The 27,810-nt window shown below is 40.4% G+C and overlaps 1 protein-coding gene and 3 long non-coding RNA genes across 7 annotated transcripts in view; 3 read left to right on the top strand and 1 right to left on the bottom strand.

Moving 5' to 3' along the window:
* The window catches only part of LOC134627469 (membrane-associated guanylate kinase, WW and PDZ domain-containing protein 3), a 126,479-nt gene that overhangs the window by 9,156 nt on the left and 89,513 nt on the right, over nucleotides 1–27,810 (bottom strand). For 3 of the 4 annotated variants that reach the window (XM_063473573.1, XM_063473571.1, XM_063473574.1), the window contains exons 3-15: nucleotides 22,811–22,930; nucleotides 15,489–15,695; nucleotides 13,148–13,316; nucleotides 11,253–11,332; nucleotides 10,391–10,448; nucleotides 9,109–9,215; nucleotides 4,812–5,003; nucleotides 3,430–4,071; nucleotides 3,131–3,172; nucleotides 1,639–1,670; nucleotides 888–1,053; nucleotides 701–795; nucleotides 374–581 (exon numbers count right to left, since the gene is read on the bottom strand). In XM_063473573.1, coding sequence (XP_063329643.1) covers nucleotides 374–581; nucleotides 701–795; nucleotides 888–1,053; nucleotides 1,639–1,670; nucleotides 3,131–3,172; nucleotides 3,430–4,071; nucleotides 4,812–5,003; nucleotides 9,109–9,215; nucleotides 10,391–10,448; nucleotides 11,253–11,332; nucleotides 13,148–13,316; nucleotides 15,489–15,695; nucleotides 22,811–22,930 — 2,118 coding nt within the window. The remainder of the gene's footprint in view (nucleotides 1–373; nucleotides 582–700; nucleotides 796–887; nucleotides 1,054–1,638; nucleotides 1,671–3,130; nucleotides 3,173–3,429; nucleotides 4,072–4,811; nucleotides 5,004–9,108; nucleotides 9,216–10,390; nucleotides 10,449–11,252; nucleotides 11,333–13,147; nucleotides 13,317–15,488; nucleotides 15,696–22,810; nucleotides 22,931–27,810) is intronic. The other variant, XM_063473572.1, reaches the window with a different exon arrangement.
* Nucleotides 4–3,642, top strand: LOC134627474 (uncharacterized). Its single transcript, XR_010093908.1, has 2 exons — nucleotides 4–104; nucleotides 3,560–3,642. It is a non-coding gene; the product is annotated as an uncharacterized LOC134627474 (long non-coding RNA).
* On the top strand, nucleotides 3,837–9,129 carry LOC134627473 (uncharacterized). The gene is made up of 3 exons (XR_010093907.1): nucleotides 3,837–3,945; nucleotides 4,842–4,944; nucleotides 9,029–9,129. It is a non-coding gene; the product is annotated as an uncharacterized LOC134627473 (long non-coding RNA).
* Nucleotides 9,133–26,712, top strand: LOC134627472 (uncharacterized). Its single transcript, XR_010093906.1, has 4 exons — nucleotides 9,133–9,236; nucleotides 10,026–10,115; nucleotides 15,492–15,654; nucleotides 26,071–26,712. It is a non-coding gene; the product is annotated as an uncharacterized LOC134627472 (long non-coding RNA).

The following is a 27,810-nucleotide window of genomic DNA, read 5'->3' as shown; positions in this document are numbered from 1 at the left end:
TCAGCAGTCTTAGTCTGGAGTGGCTGTACTTCAGAAGCAGAGTTCGTCATCTACTAATCGGTTGGTGGTTTGATTCCTGCCTGCTCCTAGTCTGCATGGCTTGGGTAAGATATTAATAATAAGCCAAATTTGAAATGTCTCCCTCACTTTTTATGGTGACATTGGTACATTTGGACCCAGTATTAGGTTTTTACACTGTATCGTATGTGTGTATATGTTGGACTACTACCTATAAAGCAAACTTGGGCACATTAAAGTTTTACTGTAATCCAATCTGATAAATTATAAAATCTAGTGCAATAAAGCTCCTGAATGTACTTTTAATTACAAAAAGTTGACAAACATGCCAGGTTTTGCTTGGCTTGTTACTCACCTCTGTAGATCACCTTCCGACGAACAGTCAGCATAACTTGACCATTTCGGGCAGCGTTGGTCATCAGATCCAAAACCTGCTTGTGCGAACGACCCTTGACCATCACGCCATCGATGCCAATAAGTTCGTCTCCTGCTCTGAGACGACCGTCCTTCTCTGCAGCTCCATTAGGCACAATGGCACCAATGTACACCTGGGGAAATACATTCTGATATGGGGTTAATAACAGACCCTGACCACTGGGTCAGTGTCTAATAAATACATAAAATTGCATAATTTTAACCAGAAATTAAAATATACTTTCAAGACACTCATATATACACTTACTGGCTGTTGTGGCCCTTCTCCTCCCAGAACACGGAAGCCAAAGCCTGTTTCAATGTCCCGCTTCAGAAAAACATCTATATCTTTGGCGTGAGGCTCTGTGGGCATAATTTTCCTAGTGTTTAAAGCTGGCCAGAATGACAAAAGGTTTACAAAATTATATGAACAAGTGATGCTGGTCTAAACTTACGTCTGCTCTCCAAAAGAGCTTTGGACTTCAAGTATATCTCTGTAGCATCTCGTTTGGGAGAATCGGCAGAGCGCAGCGTGCTTGTGTTGGAGTGGTAAGGCAAGGCCTGAGGTGCCGAGTCTGTGACAATGTCCAGAGTTTCTGTACTGGCCGTCATTTCCTGTCTCTGACAGACACATGTTGCTTAATGTTTTCAAAAAATGAAACCATTTATGTAGAATTTGGCTCATTATCAAAAGCTAGTGGATGAGCATCTAATGGTGATGGATTACAAAAGCAATAAAGGTCACTTTTTATGAAAACATCAAGCACTTTCATTTTACTTACTTCCTATTGTTTTAAATTCTAAGCAAAGGTATTTGGATACAATACGTTTTAAAAAGTAAAGATTTCCCCAAAGGCTATGACAGGCCTCTTCAGGCAGAAAGGGCAAGTTTCGTATCTAAAACTGTTGCATTAATAATACCACGATATCTACAGAGGCTCATCCATGCTTCATTACCATTGCAGTCCCCTGACAATAGCCGTAAGACTACGAATACAGAAAGGAAGTAATTAAGATCGTTTTTCAGAGCAAACAAAAGAAGGCGCCCAGAAACATAATCAATATTCAAATTTATTGCTATCATTTAATTCAATGCAACAGAAGCTGGTTAGGCTGAAGGACAAAACGCTTTGAAATCAAATTGAGGGATATATCCCCGTGGGGAAACGATAATGAAGAAATAGACAAAGATAAGATTTTACTCACAGGCTTCAGACTCTTCACAGGCGACGTTTGACCTATGGAGAGACACAGACAGACAACAGAAACATATTAGGAAATGAAAACAAGATTTGGAACAAGAGTCACTGAGTCACTGTCCACCAGGTGGCAGTGACTCTCCGACAGAGAGAGTGAGCATAAAAATAAACCAGTGCTGCTCTAAACTCGAGAGGTGTGCTCACTAAAGAATCATCCATTAGGGAATATACATTCATGTGCTTTTAAAGGTACATAAGAAATATCAAGATACTACACGTGCTGAAGAGGTGACAAATCAACTGTAAGAGAGTGGGTGAGGGCATTAGAGATTCATGCATATAATTCACTGACTGAAGATTCCCTTCGTGCTCTCTGTTCACTGTACAGCACACCCACATATTCCATCTGAGCCCCCCCTCCATCTCAACGCCCTGCTTTAAGTGAATTAACAAACACTGCTCTAGAGCCCGGAGTCCTGTGGAGCTGGGCTAACACGGCTGATGAGGGCTTAATGGAGCCTGATGTAAAAGGGGAGACACAGCGGTGTTTTTCTGCTTCATTGCAAAATTCCCAATATAACATCAGAGTCATCAAAGGCATGAAATAAGACAACTGTACCATACATACACATGACACACATCTTCCCACACAACTCTTTTTCTTCTATTCTTTCTCTAAGCACTGATGCCCACCAATCCCACAAACAGGAGCACAGGGATCCTCTTCCAAGCCACAGGCAATTGTCTAATGAGGGTTAAAACTAGCATTAGCGCTTTAACTGGACAGGCTGGACGAAGCTGAGCCCAGCTCTGCTTTAACTGTGGGGTCGTGCAGTGCGTCAGTGGAGCAGGAAGTGGTGATGGCGGCAAAAGAGTGAGCATACGTAGCGTGGGTGTTCTGGGATATGAGGCAGAGGCTCGAGGTGTGGCTATGGGGAGGAAGCCCCTGAGGACGTTCCCTCTATAGCCATTTAGCTATGGATCCCTAAGAGGCATGCAGAGATCTCCTTTGCTCTGCTGATGATCAAAGTCAACCCAGGGTTCATCGACTAGCACAGTAAATCCCTGGGGTGGCAGGAGATGGATTTAGGAGACATTTGTAGGGTGTCTACTCTCCTCTCTTTGCTACTTGGAATAAAGCACATCCCCACACTTACGTAATTCCCGCTCACTCACTTGTAACAGAAAGCATTACACCTCAATGGGAGTTGTCATAAAAAGATGTAGATTAAATGAAAGAAAATAGAAGGAACGCTCAAGAAATGTTAAACATGTAGAGTCTGCATGCCAGAAAATACGACTCTGATGGATTGAGTCTGATCATCATTTGCAAGAGTTAGAGTACAGTGGCACTGTTAGATCTATTCAGCTAAAAAGGCAGCATTCTCTGCTGTGGTGACCTTACACAGATCGCAGTCAAAGTGGCATCACCCAGACTTCTACAGAACAACAGTGTGTAGTCAGTCAGTGCCCCCCAACCAGCCACAACACCACCTCACCTCCTGTCAGTATCAACACGCTGACCTCACCTCCCATGGGCACTGTTGGAGTTGCATTGACAGTAATAGCATATTATGTCACACACACAAGGGCATAAAAGCATAAGAATAATAGAGGGATACACTGAGGAGGAAAAACAAAGATTGCTTGCTGAGAAAGAACAGACAATATGGATCTATTGCTAGTGAGCCACATAAATCTATAGATGCACAAAAAAAAGTTAGGCAGATAGAAAGACAGACATGAGGGTGAGTCAGACAGACAAGTGCAAACATGTGTTGTTATTTCAGTCTCTCACCTCCTCGCAACACCAGTACATTGACCTCGCTGCCCACTGGTAAGTCTTTAAGGATGTCCACCACTTGTGCATGGCTAAGCGACTGCACATTTTGCCTGTTGATCTCTTTAATCACATCTCCTTTCTGCAGGCCACGGCACCACTGGGCATCCAAGATCATCTTCACCTTCTGTCCCAGAGGGCAGTCAGCAATGGCAAAACCAAATCCACCAGGCCCCTTGACCAGTGGCACGCTTACCAACTCTGGTTGGAGCATCGCTGCGGCTGCTTCTCCACCCTGCCTCCCGTTTGGCAGGGCAGCCACAACAGGACGGCCACTGGCATCAGTAGTAACATAGTGGAGCTCCTGTGAGGAGCCATGGAGGACGTCACCTTTGACAAGCAGTGGCTGTCCATTGATAAGGGGCACAGCTGTCACCACCTCTCCACCATGCAGAGCCTGCTGGGGCTGGGTGGCCGGCGGCGGAGGAGGAGGGGGAAGAGGATCGTCGCTGTCTAGATCAACGTCAGGAGGAAGTGGGTATCCACGGCAAAGAACCATGTCCACATACTGGTTAATGGGAATGGACTGAAACATCTGCACTACCTCTGGATGGGTCTTCCCCAGCACACATACCCCATTAATCTCAACAATCACATCACCTAAGACAAGGAGAAAGGAAAGAATGTAACAAGAAAGAATTAATCCCGTGGTATTTAATCTAGACATCACCTCTCTACTTTTCTTGGAGGAGTCCTTTCTCCTTTTGCCAGATAGTGCTTTTCTCTGAAATGTCCTTTTCCCCTTCACTGCTCTCTCATATTTTCATTTTGGCAGCTCCTGGTACCGTTTGAGTTTCCTTTTATCTCATTCATTCCTACTTCATTCTGGTCCCCTCTTTACTCACTACACTGTTGAACAGACCTGAACAGTATTCAACAACAGGAGCTGAGACAGGCGTAGATTTCTGTCACATCATACTACTGTAACCATCACACACAGCCTCATGGCTGTTGGTTTATGTAGACAGCCCAAAGGCAAGATCAGAACCTGAACAATAAAGCTTTTAGATGGTTTCACGCCCACCATAATCAGCCTGCTATAAAACAATGCCCCTGACAATGCTAAAGTTGTTATTGCTTTATTTACTGTAACTCATGGGGCAGCGTTAGGTTAAGTGAAGACCACAGATGTAAAATTGATACCTGAAGGTGCATCATGGTAACACAGTAGGTACACGTTAGCTACAAAAGAATTTTCAGCAATTTTGCAGACATTAGCGAACACATGGATCTCCCTTCCAGCTAAATGGGATTTTAATGTTTATTTGAATAAGTGTATCAGCTCTTACTGGTCCTTTTCTGTAGTAAATTGTGAGCACATTTTCAAAGGTTTTGCTCACCAGATGCCATCTTTTTGTCTTGGGCAGCAGGACCGTCGCTGAGCACATTTTTCACCTGCAGAAACTCATCCGTGCGGTCACCTCCTATGATGGTAAATCCAAATCCTTGGGAGCTCTTCTTCAGCGCTGTGTGGTAAATCTCCCCTTTCAGCTGGCTGGGGTCTGCTGTGAAGCCAGATGCACCACCTTTACCTGTGCAGAACATGTACGTGTCAGCATGTGCGAGAATGCACATTAATAAAATTATGAGCGAATAGGAAGTTTTATCAAACACGAGTGAAATAACAAAACAATACACAACATGAAAGGCAGCAACAATGATTAATAAATTCATAGCCTTCTTGAAAGATAGCAAAATCCATCCGTGTCCGCACTGAACCTCAATTATACACATTATGTGCTGAGGATCAACACCGTAATTAGTCTTTTCTAATTAACAGCCATAATCTGTAAGCCTTAACTAGATAAACCTTTCACAGAGACCTTTTTTACACCTCCCTGCCTACCTGCACAGTCAGACAGATAAAATTAGTTAAAATTACAGCTATAGAAGCTGATACACTCATTTACCTTCATTTGAAAACTATAGAGCTGAACACTGATATAGTACCTCTGACAGTATCCAATTTACCACAGTGTCCTCTGTTATCCCTTCCCTACTGCAATCAGTGACTCAGAAAAAAAAGGTTTATCACTGTAGACTTTTTATAACTGGAAAAAGGAACAACTTAAGGTCAGTGGCAACATCAATATGGACGAGCAGCTTGGCTGTGGCATACGCAATACAATAGATAACCGACTGTCAGGGTCACATTGCATTTAACTGGGCAGCTTCTCTATCTGGCATTACTGTGGTATCAGCACTTTAGATCATGGACACACCATTTTTCGCTTGCTGCCTGATGGTTTCTGGCCTGGACCGCATTATAGCTCTGACTCAAAAACAGTAAAAGGGAAACCAGCTGGTGACAAATGGGGCATATTCCTGTGATTCTGCTATATACTGAGAGAGTGTGATGGTACTGTCATTATCTGGGATCTTTATATTTGAAGATAAATGAACTGTGGCAAAATAACCATCCCCAAGAGACACATATGCAGTAAGCTAAGAGAAAATTATGACTTTTATACGACACTAAAACTCTCAGTGATAGATATCTTATTATCACAACGTCTACCACAAAGAGAATGACAACAACAACAGGAAATGTATGAAGTAAATGCTGCCTCAAACAGTATTACACTGACACCATATTTGTTAAAGACGTGGTTGTCGGAGTACTATTTCATTAAGAATTTGTAAATGTATTCAGCAACAAGCAAAGGATTTGGTGTTATTCTGATTTTTCGTATTGCCAACAAATCTAACAAATAGATCACAACCTGCACTTTGTTGGTGGCACTAAATCTCAAAGCCTAATCGCACTTGGTGAGGATGTACATTTTGTAAACTGTTCAAGATTAAATGGTTTCTTTTATAAAAAGCTGAAAAAGCTGCAGTTTGACAAGTTAACAAATACATTATTTGTATAGAGTTACATGCTCGTTTTGAAATAATGTGCTACCATTAGAAACTAAAAAACATTGCAAAGCTCTTTGGGGTGTGTATATGTGAATACTTCACCTGAAATTAACAGATATGCATATGAAGGTTTACAGCTGCATGCTGCGTTCTTCACTTGCTTCTCTTAATATCTTTATGCAGCTTCTAGACACCCGATGACTGAACAGTCACATCTGATAGCTATGTGCCCATTCCTATATCCAGTTTAAAAAATTGCAAGAACTTTGTAAATTGGCTGAAAAGTAACATATGCACTTTCCCCACTCATTTCCTTCAGTTTTATAAAGGCTAACTTTCAAGGATGTGTGTGAGGAATACAAATGAAGGCGCTTTCATACTTTGAAACAGTTCAGCAGCCATAAACATTCGCTGCAGACATGAACGGCTGTGAGTGAGTGTAACTTATCACAGTCGGTGCGGACTCCAGATGTCCACACTGTTGCATGGATCAAGCAAAGCCCATTTGCATAATCACATTCAAATTGCTTGATAAACTCTACATGGGATGTTTTTTCGCCCCCCCCCCCCCCGTGAGTGCTGATATACCCATTTGCCTGCACATTTGTGTGTGAAGAAATAGACCGAGGTAAAGGAGGGTGAAAGAGAGAGTAACCAAGGGAGGAAGTGAGTTTGATGTGTACAAGCCTGTACTTGTGTGGGAGAGTCCAAGGGAGGTCTCTGTGCCAATGTTTGTGGGCAGACTTTAAACACCAGAGGCAGACAAAACCATCATATCCACTGCATCAAACGGCCATGGTTTTTGAGTTCTTATGTGTGACTCAGTCTCACTGTAAATCTCCAGTGACATTATTCAGCATAGTTGAGGAAATAGCTTCTTTACTACATCCGCGAAGCAACAGTAGACCAACGGCAATGGCTGTTTGCAAGAGTGCAAGAGTGTACAAGTCATGAGTAGTCTTTATAAAGGAATGAGCCTATAAAGCCACCAGTTGACTATCAGGGAAATGACCAAATTACTAGTTTAATCAAAGAATATAGATAATGGATCAGAACAAAGCAGACATGAACACATATAGCATGTGTGTTTTTAGTGGTTAGCTGCAGTAACACATGATGTACTGTTATTTTATTACTATATTTATATTTGTATTGTACAGCACTTTGGTCTACCAGGTGTGTTTTTAAAGTGCTATATAAATAAATGATGATGATGATGATGATGATGATGATGATGATGATGTTGTAAGAAAGAATTAAACAACACAGTTCAACATACAAATAAACTAACTGCTTAAACTAGCAATGCAACTAAGAAAAATGATGTACTGTGAAAACATTACATTACTTACATTAATTATATTATTATGTGTTACAAGTACTCTGTAATTTTACATTTACATAAGCAAACAAGATCTCAATTAAGGCATATTTTGAAAGAAGACATGTTATGGAGCAAAACTAAGTGAAATCTCAAAATTGACCTTTGCATAAAAACAAATTTTTGCCTGTGGTGTTTAAAAAAAAAACCCCATTTGTATATAAACTATTAATATGCATTATTTCTGTATTCACAGAATTAATTTCCTTCACATAGAACTCCCTGGGAATTGAACTTCTTGGAAAACAGAGCGTCTGCATTGTAGCCTGAGGTGTAACCGACAACTGATGATGCTTAGGTTTCATCATAGCAACTGTCTGACAGCTCACTAAGTTGTGTAATCAGTAATCAGGAGCTGGATGGTGTATTCCTCGGTCCCTACACACCTGAGCAGAGAGACGTCTGATTATACTTGGCCTCTCTGACGTGCTGTTACACCAGCTGTTGCCACATGCACCGTTAAAAGCCGGCCTCCTCCCCTACACTCCCTCTTTCACTCCCTGAATCTCTGCCAGCGCTATGCGCTTGTCTATTTCCACTACTGCAGTACTGTAATCTATTATACATATATTGTAATGAAAACATACTTAATTCATGATGTTTATTGCAGTTGAAAAATGGCTTGTCAACTTAAAGAACAGACCATAACTGGAGAGCTGACAAAAAAGTCTGTTACATGAGGAAACTGTGAAAGAAAGGGCTCATTCTTTTTTTTTTTTTTTTGGACACATTCAGCTGACCTTGCATAAAATGATGACGTTCTACTGCTTTCTATTCCCACAAAGCACGTTTATCAAAGCGCACTGACAGAGGTAAAAAGGTCAGGCCTCTACACAGAGGATAAGCCAAAGTAATTAAATTACAATTATATTTTAGCTAATTAGCTGATGCTCGTGTCCAAAATGATTTACAGTGAGTGCAGAAATAGAATAAGCTACAATAAAGACAAAATTACTTCTGGTGCTCTTGAATAATCTCGCAGCATCATGAAATAATAGTAGTACATGGTTAAATAACCAGGAAAGAATATGTGATACAGAAACAACAGAGTCTGTCATTTTAGATGATTTCAGTGTAACTGCAGTTTCTTGATTTTAACGAGGTGCAATGACAGTACAAATTAGAAAGCTCTCTGACATAATTACAGGTACACATGTAACTACATGTCATATACACCCAAGTGTGGTGCCAAAACTCATGCAAGAGGCTGAACTATCCCATAATGTTTATAAAGCTCCCATATGTTACATTAGCAATCCAACATTTGCAAATTTTCATGTGTGCAAACTTGATCCTTTGTGCTCTTTATCACAGGCTTCTGCCGTTATGACACCGTGGAAAATGTTTATAAACCCAGTGGAAGTTAAAGAGGGGGGCGCATTCTGCATTGTTACCTTGAGAAGGTGCTGCTGCGGCTTGCTGGATTGCTGCAGTCTCCTGGCTCAGCTTCTTCTTTGCCTCCAGGACAGGGTTCTCAAACTGGGTTTTCTGATTGATGTGGCTGTAACATAAAGAGGTTCAGGTTTGTGAGAAGAGACTTGGAATCCAAACATGCACACCCATAGACATGCTAATCTCTCACTTATTGAGCTTACTGCATCATTTTTCTGCAGTTAATTATGTATGCACCATCCTTTTAGAGGAAGTATAATTTTCTGATAGAGGGATGCTATAGTGGTGCCAGTAAAGAAATTCACAAGCACAGCACACATACAGTAAATTCTGACTTGCGTTCTCTTTATGTGGGGGAAAGTACCATGGCTTTTAGCCATTTAATATTATAGGAAATGAACCCCTGACTGCCAGAAACATCCTGTTCCCCTACAACAAGGTAAACAGCCTGTTGTCCCCCTGGCATACAAACAAGAGCCATTGGTTCATAGTGAGCTCATTTCAAGCTAAACACTAGCAGGTACAAGCTCCATCTATATGCCATTGACTCTCCCTGTCCAAACAGTGCAGGTTTCTCTCTCATGTCACTTCTACCTAGGAGCGTTTATATGCTTTCTGAGCAATAAAACAATGCGAGAATTCCCATTTTCTTTTCAACACAACAGATTGCTACCTCGTCTTCCAACCCCCATTCCGCTTCTTCCATGCATTCTAGTTCAAAATCTCCCCATTTCTCTCTACTGCTGTTACAATGGCTGTGTTTCACAGATTTCCTGCTGGGGTGTTGATGACAAATACACATTTAGCACACAGACAAATATACAAACAATATGCAATGACAAATACACAGACTCTATAAGCACACACAAACACTGACAGAATGCGATGAGAGAAAAATCTGTTTTGTGTTCATATACAGGTCACTGCAATGTTACCTGCAGAGTTTCATTTTGCCACCCACCGATAAACAATGTGAAAATCCTGATCAAAATCTTCAAGTGTTCTCCAGGTAAAGGCTTTCTCTCTGTATGTTGCACAATTCAGAATATTCTCACCCAAGATGTGCTACAACCATTTGTTTCTTTTTAGACAATATTACTTTACATTTTCCCACCGCTCAAGTACACAGAGCTGTGCAATATGCACTTGTGCACTGACCCCGCAGGTAAAATGCGCTTGTGTGTTATGTGCATCTGAGACGAACAAGTATGACAAAGCAATTGGCACTGGTGGTGATGATGGCAGCTGGAGTGATGGGAAATGAGATACATCAATATTACTTACTCAACATAGTATGTCCCATACTGTGGATCGTCAATTTCCTCCCAGCCATAAGGTAACTCTGCAAAAGGAAAAGAGTGTGCTATTGTGCAGTGGAGATGCAAATTGGGTGCTCACAAGATAACAGACTGATAGAAGGAAAGGGGACCAGTATGCGCAATATTTCGCAGAGGTCTGGGAATTGTAATCTATCTGGCATTATGGAACAGCGGTAGTTACCAGTGTATCTTTCCCCCCTGACTGGAATATTTAGCATTGGAAAGTATGTATGAAAATACTGCCATAATAATCTAGAAGACATATTCCCGTGGTTTTCAACAATCTGGCTGGAATGGCTGGGGCATGTTATGTCTTGATGAACATTATCAGGCATAAGAAAAGAAAAGACAGATGAGCTCTTAATGCAAGGAAGTGCACTGGAGTTGCTTTTCAGAAGAAACACACTCACTAGCTTTCCGTTTGCCTGTAAAAATCCATTAAAAACAAGCTGGAAGGGTCCCACTTTTTCAGCCGTGGCTGCTGTCTGTCTATGCTTGCACTTAAGCCCACATTATATCCTAAGGATAAAAAGGCACGTCTGAAAATCCTCAAAGTAGACTCCAGCTCTAGATTTTTGAAAAATTAGCTTTTAACACTGCGATGCTTAAGGTTACTCTTAGGTGATGTGCCATTTCAAAGAGAAGTCAAACATTCATATTTCATCCTGGTTGGTTGCTTGATTCATTGTGAGAAAGGGTGAGAAGTGATGGCTCATGTAATGTAGGCCATATACAATGTAAGTATGCCCCTGTGTAAAAGCATGTGCAGTATTTAATGGAATGACTGTACGCTTCAGAAAACCAGCTGAGCAAAGGAGTCTACATACCGCCATCCTCGCACTTCTCAGGGGGCTTTGCCTTCTTCGCCAAGCGGGGGTCCAGCCACGTGGTTGTCTTGGTATTGTGACTGTAGAGTGCAAAAAAATAAAAGCCAGGAAATATCATCAGTAAAGACCTCTGAAAACAAGGAAACCACTGCTGAAGCACAAGCAGCCAACAAAAAAGATGTATCACAGCAGGAAAAACGGCAGCCGTATTCTCCCGTGTAACATGCTCTTGTGCACAAGATTACTCAATTTATCAGCAAACATCTGATCCATTGCTTTATATTCAGCTGTCAGATTACAGTGTTTATGGTTAGGTGGCCTTTTCAGAGGGGAGAAAAAAAAACATGTGATGTGAAACATGACAAACTCATTTATCCTCAAATGTGTTAAACAACTGGAGTGTGTAATCAGCAGGAAAATCACAATGGTCTTCTGATATCTTCAGAGACAAGTAGCTTAGAGCAAAATGCGAATAAAACACAAACTCGTGAACACACACACTTGCGTTTACTGTACGTAAACCCACACACCTACAGACCCTAAGAGAAGGTCTGTTTTTTAGCTTTACTAAGTTGTCTTTTTAAACATCGGATACACTGTGAGGCCTAGAAATATTGCAAGTTTACTATTAAACTGAATTTTACTGTTAAGTTTACTGAATTTCCCAGAGGAATTTCCCAGAGAGATTAATACAGTTCTATCTATCTATCCAAACAAAGGACAGTTATGTACATTTTCTTCTTTTTAGTTGTTTTTATGCTGTTGTCAGGCTGTTATGGTTTAATCTTCCTGTGACAGGAAATGATCATCTACACAACTCATCATCAGACACAGAGGATCAAACCTAATATCGCTGCTGAAACTGACAGAAATATTTTTTGAACTTTTTGCAGACATACTTGTACTTTTCTATTTATATGTATATTTATACCTATATCTCTATACTTATCTATTTATCTTAATATTTATCTACCAATATCTCTGTTTCTACACTCATTTTATACGAGTGCTTGATGTTTGTTGTGTAGTTGCTGCTATGACAAGTCAATTTCCCTCTGGGATTAATAAAGTCTCTCTGATTCTCTGATGTGTCCTTCATTATGGATAAATGAGAAACAAGCAAATATAAAAAAACGTATGACAATTGATACACACACAACACTTTCATGTTACCATAACATTTAGCAGCATACCTCACTGTAGCTGTAAGATGCGATAATTTACATAAGCAACAACACTCCGGTTGTCAGTCGGCCCACATTTCAACCCTCATCATCCAGTTTACAGACTGCACTGCACCAGCTATCAGCAGATTAACCTGCAGCAGCATCTTCTTACTGTGCGCGTTATGATTTCTCTTATTCAACAGCACCTCACAAAACAAGCAAAGCAATTTCCTAAAATAACTAATCACATATTAGCATTTGTTGGGACTACTTTCTTCTGTGTATTAGTTCCAACACACATTTGTTGTGCTAATGAGTATTGATGGCAGCAGGCTGGTGTAAGTGGCCCTGACATATTTGAACTTTTCACCAAGGTCAATATTTGTGACTTATTGATGTGGTTTTAATAGGTTTGGCCACAGGCAACACACAATAATTCTTGTGGGCTGAATCAGTTAACTGTTGTTATTTTAATTATATTTTGTTTTGAAAAAGCATTAAATAAACACTGTTTGAGAAGCATAGAATGACATAGCATATATGGCAACTTGTGGGTTAATGATTAATAACTTACATTTGAGGATGCACTGCCTGATAATCCAGGACTGAGAGCATGTGTAATTATGTTTTATAAACTCTGTAAAATTAACTAAAATAACTAAAGTGCAATTTCTGATCAGCCCTGTATCAGACATTATCACTTTGAGCCACAGCTCACGTCTCACTTACTCTATGAAGTAGACCATGCCGGTCTCAGTATAAGCCATCTCCCAGTTGAAAGGCAGGGGCTCCAAGCTGTCGTCACGAGGAAGAGAGCTCCATGTGCGGAAGTCCATGGTGCTGCTGGACTGAGTGTAGCTGGGCACTGTTTTCCTCCAGTCTGCCCCCTCTTTGTGCTCTGGAGAGTGTTGGAGGACGGACATATTAAAAAGGGAATAAGACAGTGAAAGCAAGGCAGAGAGAGTAGAAAGTTCGCCTGCAGGAACACCTATGTCCTGTGTTCCTGCTTGCTGCAGGGAATTGGCAATTCCATGTCACTCACAGGATTTGCATGTCTTCGCCAAAGGGCAGTTTTAGATTTGCCTGAGCAAACTGCGCTAAAGTGTGTGCCTGTGTATGTGTATATTTCCTGTGGGTTGCAATGATAGAGGCAGGGATTCACATCGAAAGGGCCAGTTGAACCCTGAGGCTTCTTCTCTTTGATAATACTTTATAGCTGCATGTAAAATATATTCTATTACAATTGTAGACACTCCCCTTTAATGAGAAACTGCTTGCCAATGAACACGAAACATACAACAAAGGCTCTGTTAATTCACTTAGCACTCCATGCCTTCCTCAGAAGATGGTTATAAAGCATTGAAACATAAGTGGTTTTCATCCTTTTCTTTTTATGTGGCACTAACCCTCCTCACAATAGAGGATAATGCCAAAAGATGTTACGCAAATCACAATAAAAGCATTTCTGGGGGGATGCATTTCCTAAAGATCATTCCACCTGAATTTTATATTGCCTATAAACTGCTAAAAGAAACAACCACAGAGCGCTTCAGCAGCATTAGAATTTTGGTTATTTACAGCTTCTAAAACACTTTCCTCTTTTGCCTCTCTGATCAAATGCGCACACTTGAGCTTGATTTTTAAAGGAAGACAAAGTGCGGATGGCATGTTTGAAGACACTATGTGCTCGAGCTATGTAGACACTTGGAGAACCAGCCTGAGGGCAGAGCCTGAAGGAGAGCTCATCGGTAAGGTTCACAGCAGGGTGAGGGCCCACTCGACGATACGAGTCAGATGGGTTATAGAAGGACTGTGGTTGATAAGGACAGCCTAAGCAACGATGGAGGAAGCTGCAGTGAAGAGTTCAGAGACTTAGAGCTCACATTTTTCCATTAACCTCTTTTTTCATTCGACCATAACTCTCTCCATCTACGGTTGGTCTGAGACTTCTTTGCCACAGCTGTGGGCTGTAGCAGAGCAGTCATTTGTGACTGGTTACTTTCCATAAAAAGAACTCCTGAATGTCTGGGCATCGTTTTGTGTTTGATTTCAATATGACAGAACAGTTGTGTAAACAGACTGGATTTCTGTGAATCCCTTGTACAGCTGAGCAAGCAGTGTTTGAGCTGAGACTGTCAAAACAATGTTTCATTGTGTAAAAAATATTTTCAGCTTGGACTGGCCTCAATGTTAACCCTAATTCTCTCCTACTAAAAAAATGGATATGGTATGTAGCATGTAACCTATTTCTGCTACAGGTCTGCTCTCCTTGTAAGCATTAAGGACAGATTCTCTCCTTAGAGAGCCCAGGAGTTGTTCTGATAGATCACATGCACAGTATCCTACTCTCCTAGATCAGAGTCTCTCAAGGTGACCTGGGAGTTTATTCAACGCTAATGGTAACAGCGCTGTCACATCACATTTTAAATGTTTAAAATAGAGTCCAAGATAACATTATTTCTTTTATTTCTAGAAAGTGATATTACTGTTACCTAAAGTTCTTTACATGTCGGCTGGGTCCCTTCAAAACTAGAAACCCAAATCTATCCTCAGGAACCAAGTCAGACAGGGCACAGACTGAGTTCAATCTAAGTGTCATTATGTCACAAATCTGGATTATATTTAACAATGAAATGAAAAATCCAATACCTGTTGAATGCTCTCTTTCTGGGCCTGTTTTTGTCAAATGCATTTGGATCAGGTCTCACTGTCCTCAGGTCCCGTTCTAAACAGCACTTAACAGCAATTCTTGATGCTTTAGGGTTTTCTAGGGTCTTTTAGGGTCAAGTATTACTGAACTGAACTAAACACGGAACTGGAAAAGGACTATTATTAAACAGCAAGAAATCAGAAGTAGAAATTTCTTCCCCTGAGCTTCTCATTAAGAAAAATAATATGCAATACCATTTGATCTAGGAGTACAAAATATTTCAATCTTGACTGACAAATGAGATGCAAAATGACAAAATGAATTACGAAGATGACCAATCTGCACAGGAGAGCGTAGTGCAACATTATTTTCATACACTTTTTCTGAAGCCTAACATTTTGTGCTTTGACATTGACTTACCAGGCAAGCCATTGACCAGTGGTGGCCGCTCGTCATCATCCTCCTCCTCAGGTACAGCGCTGTCCTTCCTGTCCATCTTACTGACTGAGGTTGTACGTTTCCTGGGGACCTCGCCACCAAAGTCCTCATCAAACAACACCTGATCCACCAAGTCAGGCTGCACCAGGTTGGGCTCTGCCGGAGGCTTTGGGGTTCCATAGTAGTTACCTTACAGAGGAAAGGAAAATGAAAAAAAAGTCATTTAAAATAATGTAACCAGAAATAGGAAAGCTTGAGTATATTCCAAAAAGACCAAAAGGAAAGAAAACTGTACTTGGGTGTGCCAGAAGACACAGACAGGCCCTCCACTATGCCACTATCACCACAATTTCTGTGATTTAAATCAAAAATGATTTCTCTAAATGTCACACACCAGCACTCAAGGTCAACCATTTACAAATTTCAGAGGTCTGATTCCTCTGCATATTTTTTCCATCTCTTAACCCCCCGCTTTGTTTCCCCTTGATAACTGCACCACAGGGCTGTCATCACTCATGTTACATTAAAATCACTTCACTTGGAATTTGCCAGCAACTAATTACACTGATCATTGAATACAGCAATTATCTATCTCTCAGCTTGCTTTTTTTCCATAATGAAGAAAGACCTTGTGTTACGGATTATAAATATTCAGTGGGATAACAGCGCTCTGTAAAGAGACGCAGGAGAGAGTAAAACTTTGTTAAATTATTTTCTCATTTAGCTCATGGGGTGATCTATCTATGTATGGCTAGTGAGCAGTATGTGGAACTCAATTTAGGCATTGAATAAGTAATTATTCAACCTCCATTAGGATTACAAATAATGTGCATACTAATTTAAATCCCTGCCATTTATTATGATTATTTGTTTGTTAAATGCTGCTCTGTCAGATGTGTTTACGGAAAAATTATCAAATTAATTTTTTTGTAATCCATTAGTAAGGGCATATATTTACTTGCTACTTACAATAAGTGATCGTCAGATTGAGCCTACTCAGCGAAATCATCGTATATAATTAGATTAATTAAAGAATACAGAGAAATACCGCTGGGAAATGCAGATCTTTGGCTATTTAATTAGCCTCCATAAACTTGATCTTATTTTCATTTGGAGCCAGTTGCTTATGGGACCATTGTATTATGAACCTTTGATGTACTTAAGCGTGAACATGCAGGCATCACAAACAGTGTACTGTAAGAGCAGCATTTATCAACTCCAGATCTTTTTATAGCTCGCTACAAAGAGGGAAAGCTGACAGCATCGTGCATGCCAGAAAGAACAGAGGGCTGTGAGGAAAATATCACAGCCACTCCAGCAGCTTTACAGAGCGATACAGTAACACCACATCAGCCTTCCTCATAAGTGAGCCCATCTTGAGCCAGGCCTCATCTCCTCGGGCATGCCAGCAACATTACACGGCAAACTGGGTTAATGCAGCTATGGTCATCTTTCTCAAAGCAGCAGGAAGGTTGAAAAGAAGACGAAGGCTAGATAAAAGCCTACCCTTCCCCTCCTCACATGTAACTTTACTGTTTACTAAGCGACAGCCATCCGCATTTGTCAAAGATGGCTTCATTAACAGGGGTGGCACAGCGATAGCGGGGAAAGATTGGGTCTGCTGGCTAATCCCCGCCTGTCTCCTGCCACACGCTGACATTTATCAGCCAGACGCTACCTCTGTGATTAATTACTTACTAACATGTCTCTTGGCCCCTGATAAATGTGTGGCGCAAATATAGAGGTGTGTGAAAGCAGTGTATCAGCGGAGATTTGTGGCACCATTTGCCATTATAAATGGAGGGAAGCCTTATAAGCTGATAAAAAAAGGAAGCTTGTCCGATGTTACTTGTGATCCTTGTGTCACGAGGTTGATGAGCAAGGATGAGTGAACCTACTCCTTCCAAGTGTGTGCAAGCAATTTCATGGTGGTGGAATCAGCTACTGGTAATAAAAAAAAGCTTCCTGTTGTGAAGGGCAATATAAGCTACACAAGGTTATGAGCACTCTTCCATCCTACCAAATGCACGGACAGACACATACACAGTAACAAATCCATCAGACCAAATCCACAAACAGTCAGCTTCAAAATCCAATTTAATGTTTGTTTTCACTTCTTGCAAAAATCTGACTTATTACCACAAAATATACCCTAAAACAACTGTATAGAAGTGGCTGACAAAAGATGAAAGAATTCTGCTCGTAGCATATTAAAGTTCATCTATCAGGAAAAAAAAGTCTTGTAAAGACCTATTTAGTTTTTAACTGCCTCCTCTGCTCAACTCTGAAAGTGTGACCCAACCTGGATCTCAGAGGCACAGAAATCAAGGAGGGACCAACCCCCCCAAAAAAAACTAACTGTGAGTGCTTGGCACAGATGGCTTATATGTGTGCTTGCCAGATTACCTGGGACCAAAACCAACATAGATTGTCCAGCTTGTATCCGACCAATTTTAGAGCAGCCTGGATGCACAGAAACAATCTTATCCTAGAGGGATATTACAAGTGTGTTGTGTCCTCATTTTTATTCAGTCTTTCTTGAGAGAAGAACAATCCCTGACAGCTTTGTGACAAATAAGTTAAGGAGAGGCTGTTTAGGCTAAAAATATATGTACATTGCCTCCCATAAGCCATTTGCTTAGTGGAGGACAAATGTTTTTCTTGAGCCATTAAGATAATGGCCATTACATCAGGGAGTTCATTACAATTAACTAAGAATCCCATTAGCCTAGCAACTTGTGCACAGCTCAATTATTATGCACGACTACAGACTTAAGGTAATTCACGAGGTCCTCACAGAACTATGGAACCCATCTGGTCTGTGACAGGACACAGGAACTTATTTTCCCCTTTCCAAAGAAAAAAATAGGCTGGGCTTCAAACACAACTAAATGCAGTAAATCACATTCCTTGATCCGATTACTTCCACCTTTGAGTAAACTGTGCTGCTTAGAGATCAACACTCCCTGCCACAGTAGCCGTGCATCGCTTGTGCTGACTGAGTTTAAGCAGACGCGCAGAGGAGGGGGCATCCACTATCAGAGTGTTCAGAGTGTTCCCTCTTAGGAGTAGTATACTGAAACCTTCCAACTTTTGAGAAGCTAATCCTCACATCTGCACATAGCCGAGGCTGTCCTGCTTCCTCGGCAAAGGGGGTTTCCATTGGGAGCCAAGGAGCTCAGTATGCCTGTCAACTACATCTCTTTTTCTATTATATTCTATTCCTCAATTTGCTCCCCATTTCTCTCTTTCTGCAAACAGTCAAACTCTTTATAAAAAGGTATAAATCCCACTTGACTTCAGCTCATAGATGAAGGACAGGTTGTGGGTGCCTTGGTAGCCCTGGAAACCTGATCTTCAAATTCTTAGATGATCTATTCTGACACAAGGAAGGACAGGATTTGTTCTGTGTTCAAGGATGTGGAATTGTGCGCTAACAATGTATGTGTGTCCATGTGTGTCTAATGCCATTGCTGCAGCCGTGCTATGGGGATGAAACCCTTTTGAAGGAATGACACCTTATCACAGGGCTCACAGACTGCTGCAAGAAGCTGCCTCAGCAGGTCCAGACAGACTACGCACCTCACCATCAATAAATGCATACAGACAAAGTTCCACAATATGGTAAAAAACAGAAAAGCACCTGTGCACATCCAGAGGAAGCTGCTCTGAGCCTTACGGTTCTCTCCCTCTGGATGAGGATTTGACTTTATCTTTTAATTCTACATCTCATAGGAAGCACAAGAAGCAGCTGAAAGGGAATGAGAGCGGTGAAGGGATTGTCCATTTTATGCGACCAGAGGTTGCTCCTCAAACATTTAGAAAAATCCTCTCGCATTTCACAGCAGTCTGGATTTGCACTAAGAAAAAATGAGCTTAAAGAGAATGGGGAGATTATCATGTTATTGCCATAATCATTGTGATATGTGAGAGAAATCCTCCATTGCAATCCCTTCATGACACGAATACGTTGCAACCGTCTGACTTTACGAGACCTCTGAATGCAGGGCAGCTGCTTATGTTTTATTGTTGTGTGAGATGCTAAAAATCTTAAAAACGTGGCCATTCAGATGTTCGCCAAGCTGAAATATCCCTCGTTGTGCAAACTCTGTACTGGAAAAAACATGAATGTGCTTGTCTACCGGCAGTAAAATATCATTTGGAACTGACATGTTTACTTCCTTAAGGCGCTGTCACATGAACATTCGAAAAAAAAAAACAGCTCTTTAGCTCTAAAAGTTACTTTTTAAGTTTTGAATGTTTGTGACAAGCCAGACCTTACTGGCTGTGTATGTGAGAGGAGAGAAAGAGGCTGATTTATCCCATGAATAAAGCATGAGTTGTAAGTAAGGACACAAGTGGATCCTCCTTATTTGTGACTGCGAAGTCAGCAGGTGGGTTCAGAATGTTGACTGGCTTACAAAAAGTCACCAACAGGTGCCACAGCTGCTACTTGTTCACATACTATTGTGTGAATATGCACTGTATACTGAAAAAGTAAAATAGGTACTGGCACAGACACATAAACAGGGAAAGCAAAAAGTGTCGGACATGAAGTACGGACTTGCAGGGCACAGATTAAAGTGCAAACTATGCTCATGAGCAGTGTTGGGCAAGTTACTTTGAAAAAGTAATTAATTATAGTTACTAGTTACTTCTTCAAAAAAGTAACTGAGTTAGTAACTGAGTTACAATATTCTAAAAGTAATTACTACTTGAAAAGTTACTATTGCGTTACTTTAAAAAAACGTTTAACCCTCTGGGGTCCAGGGTATTATTGGCCATTTTTAACTACTTTTGATTTTCCCTCCACATTTTACCTTTAAAAACTATTTACTTTGCCTTGTTTGGTATCATTGTTTTCAGCACAACCTCACGTGTCTGAATTTACAGTTATGTTTTCATTTTGACATACTGTATTAACACAATTGATCTAAAATCAGACAAAAAACATAAAATCAGAGTAGAAAAAGTTATATTTTTTACTATAACAACCACAAACATGTTTAATGAATTATATTTCATAACTTTAAATGCAAATATAAATTGTCAATTTTAAAATCCTATGCACAAGTTTTGCAAACAACAAAGTTATTTGCATCTATTTACCTTTTACCTTGATTTTTTAAATAACCATTTCAAACTATTTACACAACAATCAGCTGTTCTGCATTCAATAAGATGCCACACAAATTATTGGTACCACTCCAAATATTTCTGTCCACTATAAAGGAGAACATCACAGCAGGTCTGACAGCAGCAGGTGTATCACTCCTTTTTTTACCTGGAGACAGCAGTCGCCTCATTGTTCTGACACACAACACAAAACTATCCACAACACTACACACTAACTACACAAGACAACACATTAACTACACACTCCAAACACGCTAAACGTCACAAATCTATCACATCTCAAAACTCGCTCTCTCTCTTTTTCTGCTCTCTCTCTCTCTCTCGCCGTCACTCCTAAAACTTCCCCTGTTTTTTTTTTTTGCTCCTAAGCAGAGAGTGCTTGCTAGCGCTGTCCTTAGACAGTAAACGTGACAAAACTATTGAGGAAAAAACGCCGCGTATATATTGTTTATCATGACTCTGGTTTTACGTGGCCTATCAACATAATTTAAAAACTGGTATATATCACCTTGTTGCTTTGTCTTTAAGTGGTCATGTGATTGGCTTACCACGACTCCTTTATTCTTCCTCAGTCAAACAGCAGCACTCATGCGATTGTTTTGCCCCCTTAGCTCCAGGTGTTGTGCTAGACAGTGATCGTGATTACCGTCCGCGGGAGCGCGCGCAGCTGCTTAAAGCTGTAGCACCCAGATTACTTACAGCTACTTCCGTGCAAGTGATATAAGATGCGGTAAGCTGAACACAGCTTCAACCGTCTTTGTTGAAAAATAGTAACGGACCGCGTTTTCTTGTTAGTAACTGTAACGGCGTTGTAACGATAGGAATAGTAATTAGTTAGATTACTCGTTACTGAAAAAAGTAACGCCGTTAGTAACGCCGTTAGTAACGCCGTTACTTGTAACGCCGTTATTCCCATCACTGCTCATGAGCATGCATGCAAGTTATGGCTAATTCAAGTACGAGGAATAACTTTCCAGCTCCGCAAATCACCGACTGTCCGATGCAAAATTTAGAAGAATAAAAAGTTGTCTAATACAGAAAAAAAAAGCAAAAACAGAACTGTGATCTGTAGATTTGCCTCCCATATGTCTGATTATGACCTGCTCTGCTTCATGAAGAATTAAAGAATCTAACAAAGGAAAAGTGGATAAAGATAAAGCTAACCAGAGCTCAGCACCAGCCACAAGCTTCAGTATGAGCAGTGAAAAGATCAAAAGATTTAATTATGGAGACAAGTTGAAAAGAGAAAAGGATGGATGACCTGTTATCTGGCAAAACTCGGGCAACTCTTTTTATTTAAATATCTGTATCTCTTTCTAGTTGCAGAGCACTTTATGTTTTAGTTGTTTAGGAGTAAGAACATCCAGTAACCTCCAGCAGTTTTGTTTAATAATTAATTTTGTAATGAAAATAAAATGAAGACTGGAAAAAAAATGTTTTCCTCTACATACTGTCAATTATAGTACTTAGAAAGGAAATTACAATCGGGAAAACTCAGAAATGTGTATTGACGGTTTTGATACAATATTATGTTATTTTGTTAAAATGAAAATATAGGTTTTATTTTACTGACACATTTTATTTGTCTAACCAGAGTAAACTATCCTCTGATCACTGCAACATACATAACATAAGGCCTATAATTCACCCTTTAGCTCAAACACTTTGAATGCTTTGCTACTAAGAAGAAAAAACCCTTCCTGCCTATCACACCTGTCACTGACTGCTGGCTATTTCAGGTCCTAAAGTGCCTGGAAAATGTAAAGTTTATTTAATTCTTGCTACAAAAAAATTGTTCTTATTTATACAATATTTCTATGTCTATTTAAATTTAAGGTCTGCAAACTTCATACCTCATTGCCCTTTCTACACATAGAGAGGAGAAGCTGAATAGTGCCGTTTATCTCCAGAGCTGCAAATACTGCTGCTACTCTGACTGTCTCTTCTAACAAGTCTTTAATCTTGTTTCACTGATCAATACATTTTGTCCCGCTCGTCACATTTCACTAAGGCAGGCTATAAGTCATAATGACTGTGAATAGCAAGCTTACACTCACTCTATTATAGAGAGCTGTCAGTGTGAATCATATACTCTGACTAAATGCACACAGCCGAAGACATGCACACAGAAAGGTTTCTCATATTCTTAATGCCACCGTGATGCCTACCATCATAGGTTCCACTCTCTAGCAGAAGTCCACTCTCCTCCAGGATCCTAAAGTCTCCAACACTGATGAAGTTGTAGTCCACGCCTGGCACCTCCCCCTCTCGAGGAAGTCGCGTTGTGCCTGCAAAGAAAAACATATACGCATACAAGTCAACACAAGTGTAGATAAAGCAGTAATGTAGAATATGTTTCAGTTGAGACAGAAACTGAGATTAAGATATTTTCTCGGCTAACAGGTTCTGAGCTGAATTGACCAGTCAAAATAAAAACAACTCTCTACTCTCTGTTCTTGATTTCAAAGATACAGAAGATGCCGTTTTGTGCATTTTTTTTCTTTTTATCTGTATAGGACTGCAGTACATATTTGATAAGAGCAGATATCTCTTCTTGGAATGAAAATCCAAAGAGACCTTGGTACCATCTTGTGAAAGATGGATAATTGATGAAGGCCTGTAGAGCACTGAGGGCGTAATTCATTTAATCCTCCGTGAGTAACTGCAGCCTCTGCTAACAAGTTCTTATTGGAAGCTTCTTGGCACATATACTGGCTACAGCTGAAATGCAGAAATCAGTAGAGCAAATTAGAGATGTGAATTATGATGGAAGCAATGGGATTTGTAGCCCCCTGGTGTGGGTTAAGTTCACTCAGTGCCACAGAGGGCAACACGAATGCAAATGACACAAGGCAATTCTGAGTGCAGATTTTGCCCCTGTGGGGAAGCCACAGTCCATTTCAGTACTGATGGGAATTTTTTTTCTTCGAGGATGATTATCTGCAAGGCAAAAAAATGGACACCAAATGATTACATTAGCATGGGGATTATGTAAACCGTATTCCATGAATAAGTAAGTGGGAATGTGCTACAATTGCACTCAAGGCTAATTAGGTGGTGTGTCACCAAACTTGTAAACTCCACTGAAATAACCACAAGAGTTGAAGGTAGGACAGCAGTAATTGGTAGCATGAGAGGCAAAACAAAGCAGACACACAGCCACCAGTCATCAATCCTGCATTTCATGGAAATTTCTCTCAGCTAAATGAATGTCAGTCATGCTTCTGGAGCAGATACTTCCTAGTTAATCCTTTCTAGGGTCATGGGAAGGGCAGAGGGTTGAGGATAAGAGGGAGATGAGGAAACAACCCTGCAGATTACCAGTCTGTAGGGGGCTTGCATAAAACAGTCATTTATATTCAGAAAATCATTCAATCTGAAATTTTAAATAAGCCCGATTTCAGTGTAAGAGGAAACCAGAGCAAATCGAGTAGCCCTGCAGCAGAAAAGGGAGATGAGGGAAACACAGAAACGATACTACACAGAACTACAACACAGAAAAAAGTTTAGTAAGTGAATATGCTCTCACAATGCCAAGCAAGAGCACTTCTACCACTTCTGAATTCAGCAACAGCAACACACAGTATCAGCAAGAAAGTAACATAAGTATTCTGAATTAAATACAAATATACCCTAAGTGTGCCGTTGATCTGTTCAGCAACAGTATACATGTGTTGCATTAAAATAAACTGCATTTAGGCATTCCAATACAACTACAGTGGAATGTCACTGAAATATACTGCAGCATCTCCAGAGTATTTTTTTGGCACTTGTAGAGTCTGTGCCAATTAGTAGTGAAAAGGGTCTGTAGATCGTGGTGGCCAAATAGCCTATTAAGTAACTTTATGTTGCCATTTCCTTTTGTTTTTCCACTCATATTTTCTCCCTAATTGGACTGCGACAGCTTCACTGCACAGTGCAGGAGCAAAATCACAGTTTGGGGAGAGAGAAAAAACAAAACACAGACGCTTGCTTCTACAGTCTGCCGTGATACCACAGTTTGTGTTACCAAAAGCAGTTGACACTGCATTGTGTGTGTGAATGCCAACCTCTGCTGCTTCTCATTACCAACTTGTCTGCCTGCGGCGCTGGCTTTGGTCCCTCAAAAATGTCCCCTGTAGCCCAATTACTTGAGCCACAGTTGTACCTGCCAAGAATCTCCCTAAGCCATCATCCTGGATGCCACACCAATATATACCATAAACCTGCTATTGTGAATCAGTTGCGCCAATATAATAAGGGCTCGCTCATGCTTTGAGGGTGCAGATGAATGAAAGTGGCAAATCCAAACAGAACTTTGCAGCATCTTGCCATATTTTTCTTTTGAACACAAGGGTTGGAGACTGCTAAACTAACTGCAGGAAGTCCCCCCCTCCAAAAAAGATACTATAATGAAAAAGGTTAAGTGGATATACTGCAGTTAATTGCCCAGCAAAACAGTAGTATACCAAGTTATACACAGCAGGAATGTATTTGGATCATGGCTTAAAGCAGAGGGGAGAGTCTCCTCTATTCAAATTCGGGCTGTGCCGAGTGACATTTTCTCAGGCTCTGGAGCTTCAGTGGGAATCAACAGCAAGTAATAAAAGATTCAGGACATGTGTCTCCTGGTTTAATTAAAGGCAACAATTGTACAACTGTAATCTGACAAAATCACTAGACACACAAGAAAAAGGCAAAAGTAGTGCTGTGATTTCTAAAGTCAAAATGATACCAGATTTTTGGGGCTACATAAAATTTAAAAAGTACAAAAAAAATGGCATCATGGTCTCTGAAGCACCCTTCAGTTTTTACTTGATTATTTTTCCTTGTTGTCTTGTTTTTTGTTAGCTCCTGTTTTATTTTAGTTGTGGATCTCTGGTGTTTCTGCTTTCTTTTTTTTGGTTTTCCCTCATTTGCTGTAGCCTGCCCTGCCCTCATTAATTTCACTGTGATTGTTTTCACCTGCATCCAGTCAGCCCTGTGTGCGTATGTAGTTTAATCTGTTCCCCTGTAAATTTGTCTGTTTACCTTCAGTTTGACCTTCTTGTACTCACATATTTCAAAAGCTTTTCTGGGTTCTAGTTTTGTTTTTATCAGCCCTGTGGAGTCATTAAAGCTCACCTTTTGTTAGTTAGACCTATTTATTCATTTCAATTTTGTAACCTGAGGTCAAGAAAATGCTTCAACACCATCTGCTGCATGTGCTTTGGATGGTGCTGGAGGTATTGTAAACAATAGTAAGGGAGCTGCTTGTCTGGTCAAACTATATAAATAAAGCTTATAGTTAGGGCTGAATCAGATGACCCAGAACCTTCACTTTCTTATGCTGCAATAGGCCTAGGTTCCTGGAGGCTTACCATGATACACTGACTGTTTCTTCCTTATTCAGGTTTGTGTTTATACACCACTTTACTTTTAATCATTAGGTTCTGTCTCTCTTCCACAGTATGTCTTTTGCTCTGCCTCCCTCCCCACCAGCAGATGGCCGCCCCTCCCTGAGCCTGGTTCTGCTGGAGGTTTCTTCCTCTTAAAAGGGAGTTTTTCCTTCCCACTGTTGCCGAGTGCTTGCTTACAGTGGATCGTCTTGTTTGATTGTTGGGGTTTTCTCTGTATTATTGTAGGGTTTTTACCATACAATATGAAGTGCATTGAAGGGTTTTGTTATGCATACAGATGGTGCAAAATACAGCTGCTCGCATTTTAACAAGAACTGGGAAATTTGAGCACATTACCCCTGTACTGAGATCTCTTCATTGGCTACCTTGTCAGGTTTGAGCAGATTTTAAGGTCCTGCTGCTCACCTACAAGGCTTTAAATGGATTGGCACCTTCATACCTCTCCGACCTTTTACACCTTTATGTTCCATCTCGTGCTCTACGATCTCAGGACTCTGGCCTTCTAAAGATTCCAAAGCCAGAAAAAAAGACAATTGGAGAGTGTGCTTTTTCTTTTCATGCCCCATTTTTGTGGAACCTCCTCCTTCAAGATATTAGGCAGGCATGCTCTGTGGAGGTTTTTAAAACTAAGTTGAAGACACATTTGTTTACCCTATCCTACATGTCTTAACTCTTTACCTTCTTTTTTTAAAAATTCTTACTGTTTAACTTGTATTGTGTTTTTTACTTGTATTGCTATGTATCGCTTTTATCTATTTATCTTTTTAGTTTCAAATAGCTGTACAGCACTTTGTTTGAAAGCGCTTTATAAATAAAGTGGTTATTATTATTGAAGGGTTTTGTTGTGATTTAAATAAATAAAATAAAATTGAATTAAAATCACACCAAGCATCTCTGAAATCTCTGAAAAAGTAAATTCAGAGATGTGCCCTTGGTAGGGAGATCTATGTCATGTGCTTTTGGCACAGCATTGCTTGTTCAAAAAGTTCCTAGATCTGCAGCTACATGCCTTTTTGAAAAAATAAAAAGCTGCTTAGTATTGTGACAAAGTCACTGAGTAGGCAAAGATGAGGTGACCTGAAGAGTGATGATCCCTGCTTGGAGTAAGAGACAGATGAGACAGGTAAGTCACTAAAATTTGACCCCCAAAACTAAAAACCAAATATCTGAAGCTTTTATCTCTAAAACTGCTGGTTGATTACAAACCTGACAATGACAACAAGTCACATGCATACACTCCATTAATAATACAAACTAAACTTCACTTCACTGGCATTGTTAGGCAGATTTGTCCTTGGTACAAAGCCAGTTTCCTGTCACTATGACGGACAAGCTGCTGGCTTTAGCGTTGCATTTAACATTCAGGATGGTGTCAACGCTCTCATAAAACTCTTATTAGAAATTGAATGACCATTTCCTAAAATGTCAAACTATTCTTTTTATTTTATGGTTATGAGTAGTGGTTCAGAGCTGTGCGCCTGTCTATCTTGGTTAGAAAAAAAACCTGTCACCTTAGTCTTCCAAGGTCTAACTGCTGAGACCTATTTTCTGAACCGTCTGGACTCGAGGTTGCCACAATGGGAACTTCAGAGGTAGTCAGTCAGAAGTGGCAGGCCATAAATTTAACATGTTGAGTTCGTGCACAGTTTTATGATGGTACTTCAAACAAGGGTGGCTTAGGGCTTTGATGTTGAAATTGAAAGAAAGAAAGAACAGGGAAAGCAAAGGGGATCATCACAAATCCAAACTCTTTTGGTATTTCTGCAGAATATTCCCTTTTGAGAAAATAT

Source organism: Pelmatolapia mariae, linkage group LG5 (genome assembly GCF_036321145.2).
Source record: "Pelmatolapia mariae isolate MD_Pm_ZW linkage group LG5, Pm_UMD_F_2, whole genome shotgun sequence".
NCBI lineage: Eukaryota > Metazoa > Chordata > Actinopteri > Cichliformes > Cichlidae > Pelmatolapia > Pelmatolapia mariae.
The sequence above is the reverse complement of the archived record's forward strand: the minus strand, read 5'-3'. Positions and strand labels throughout refer to the sequence as shown.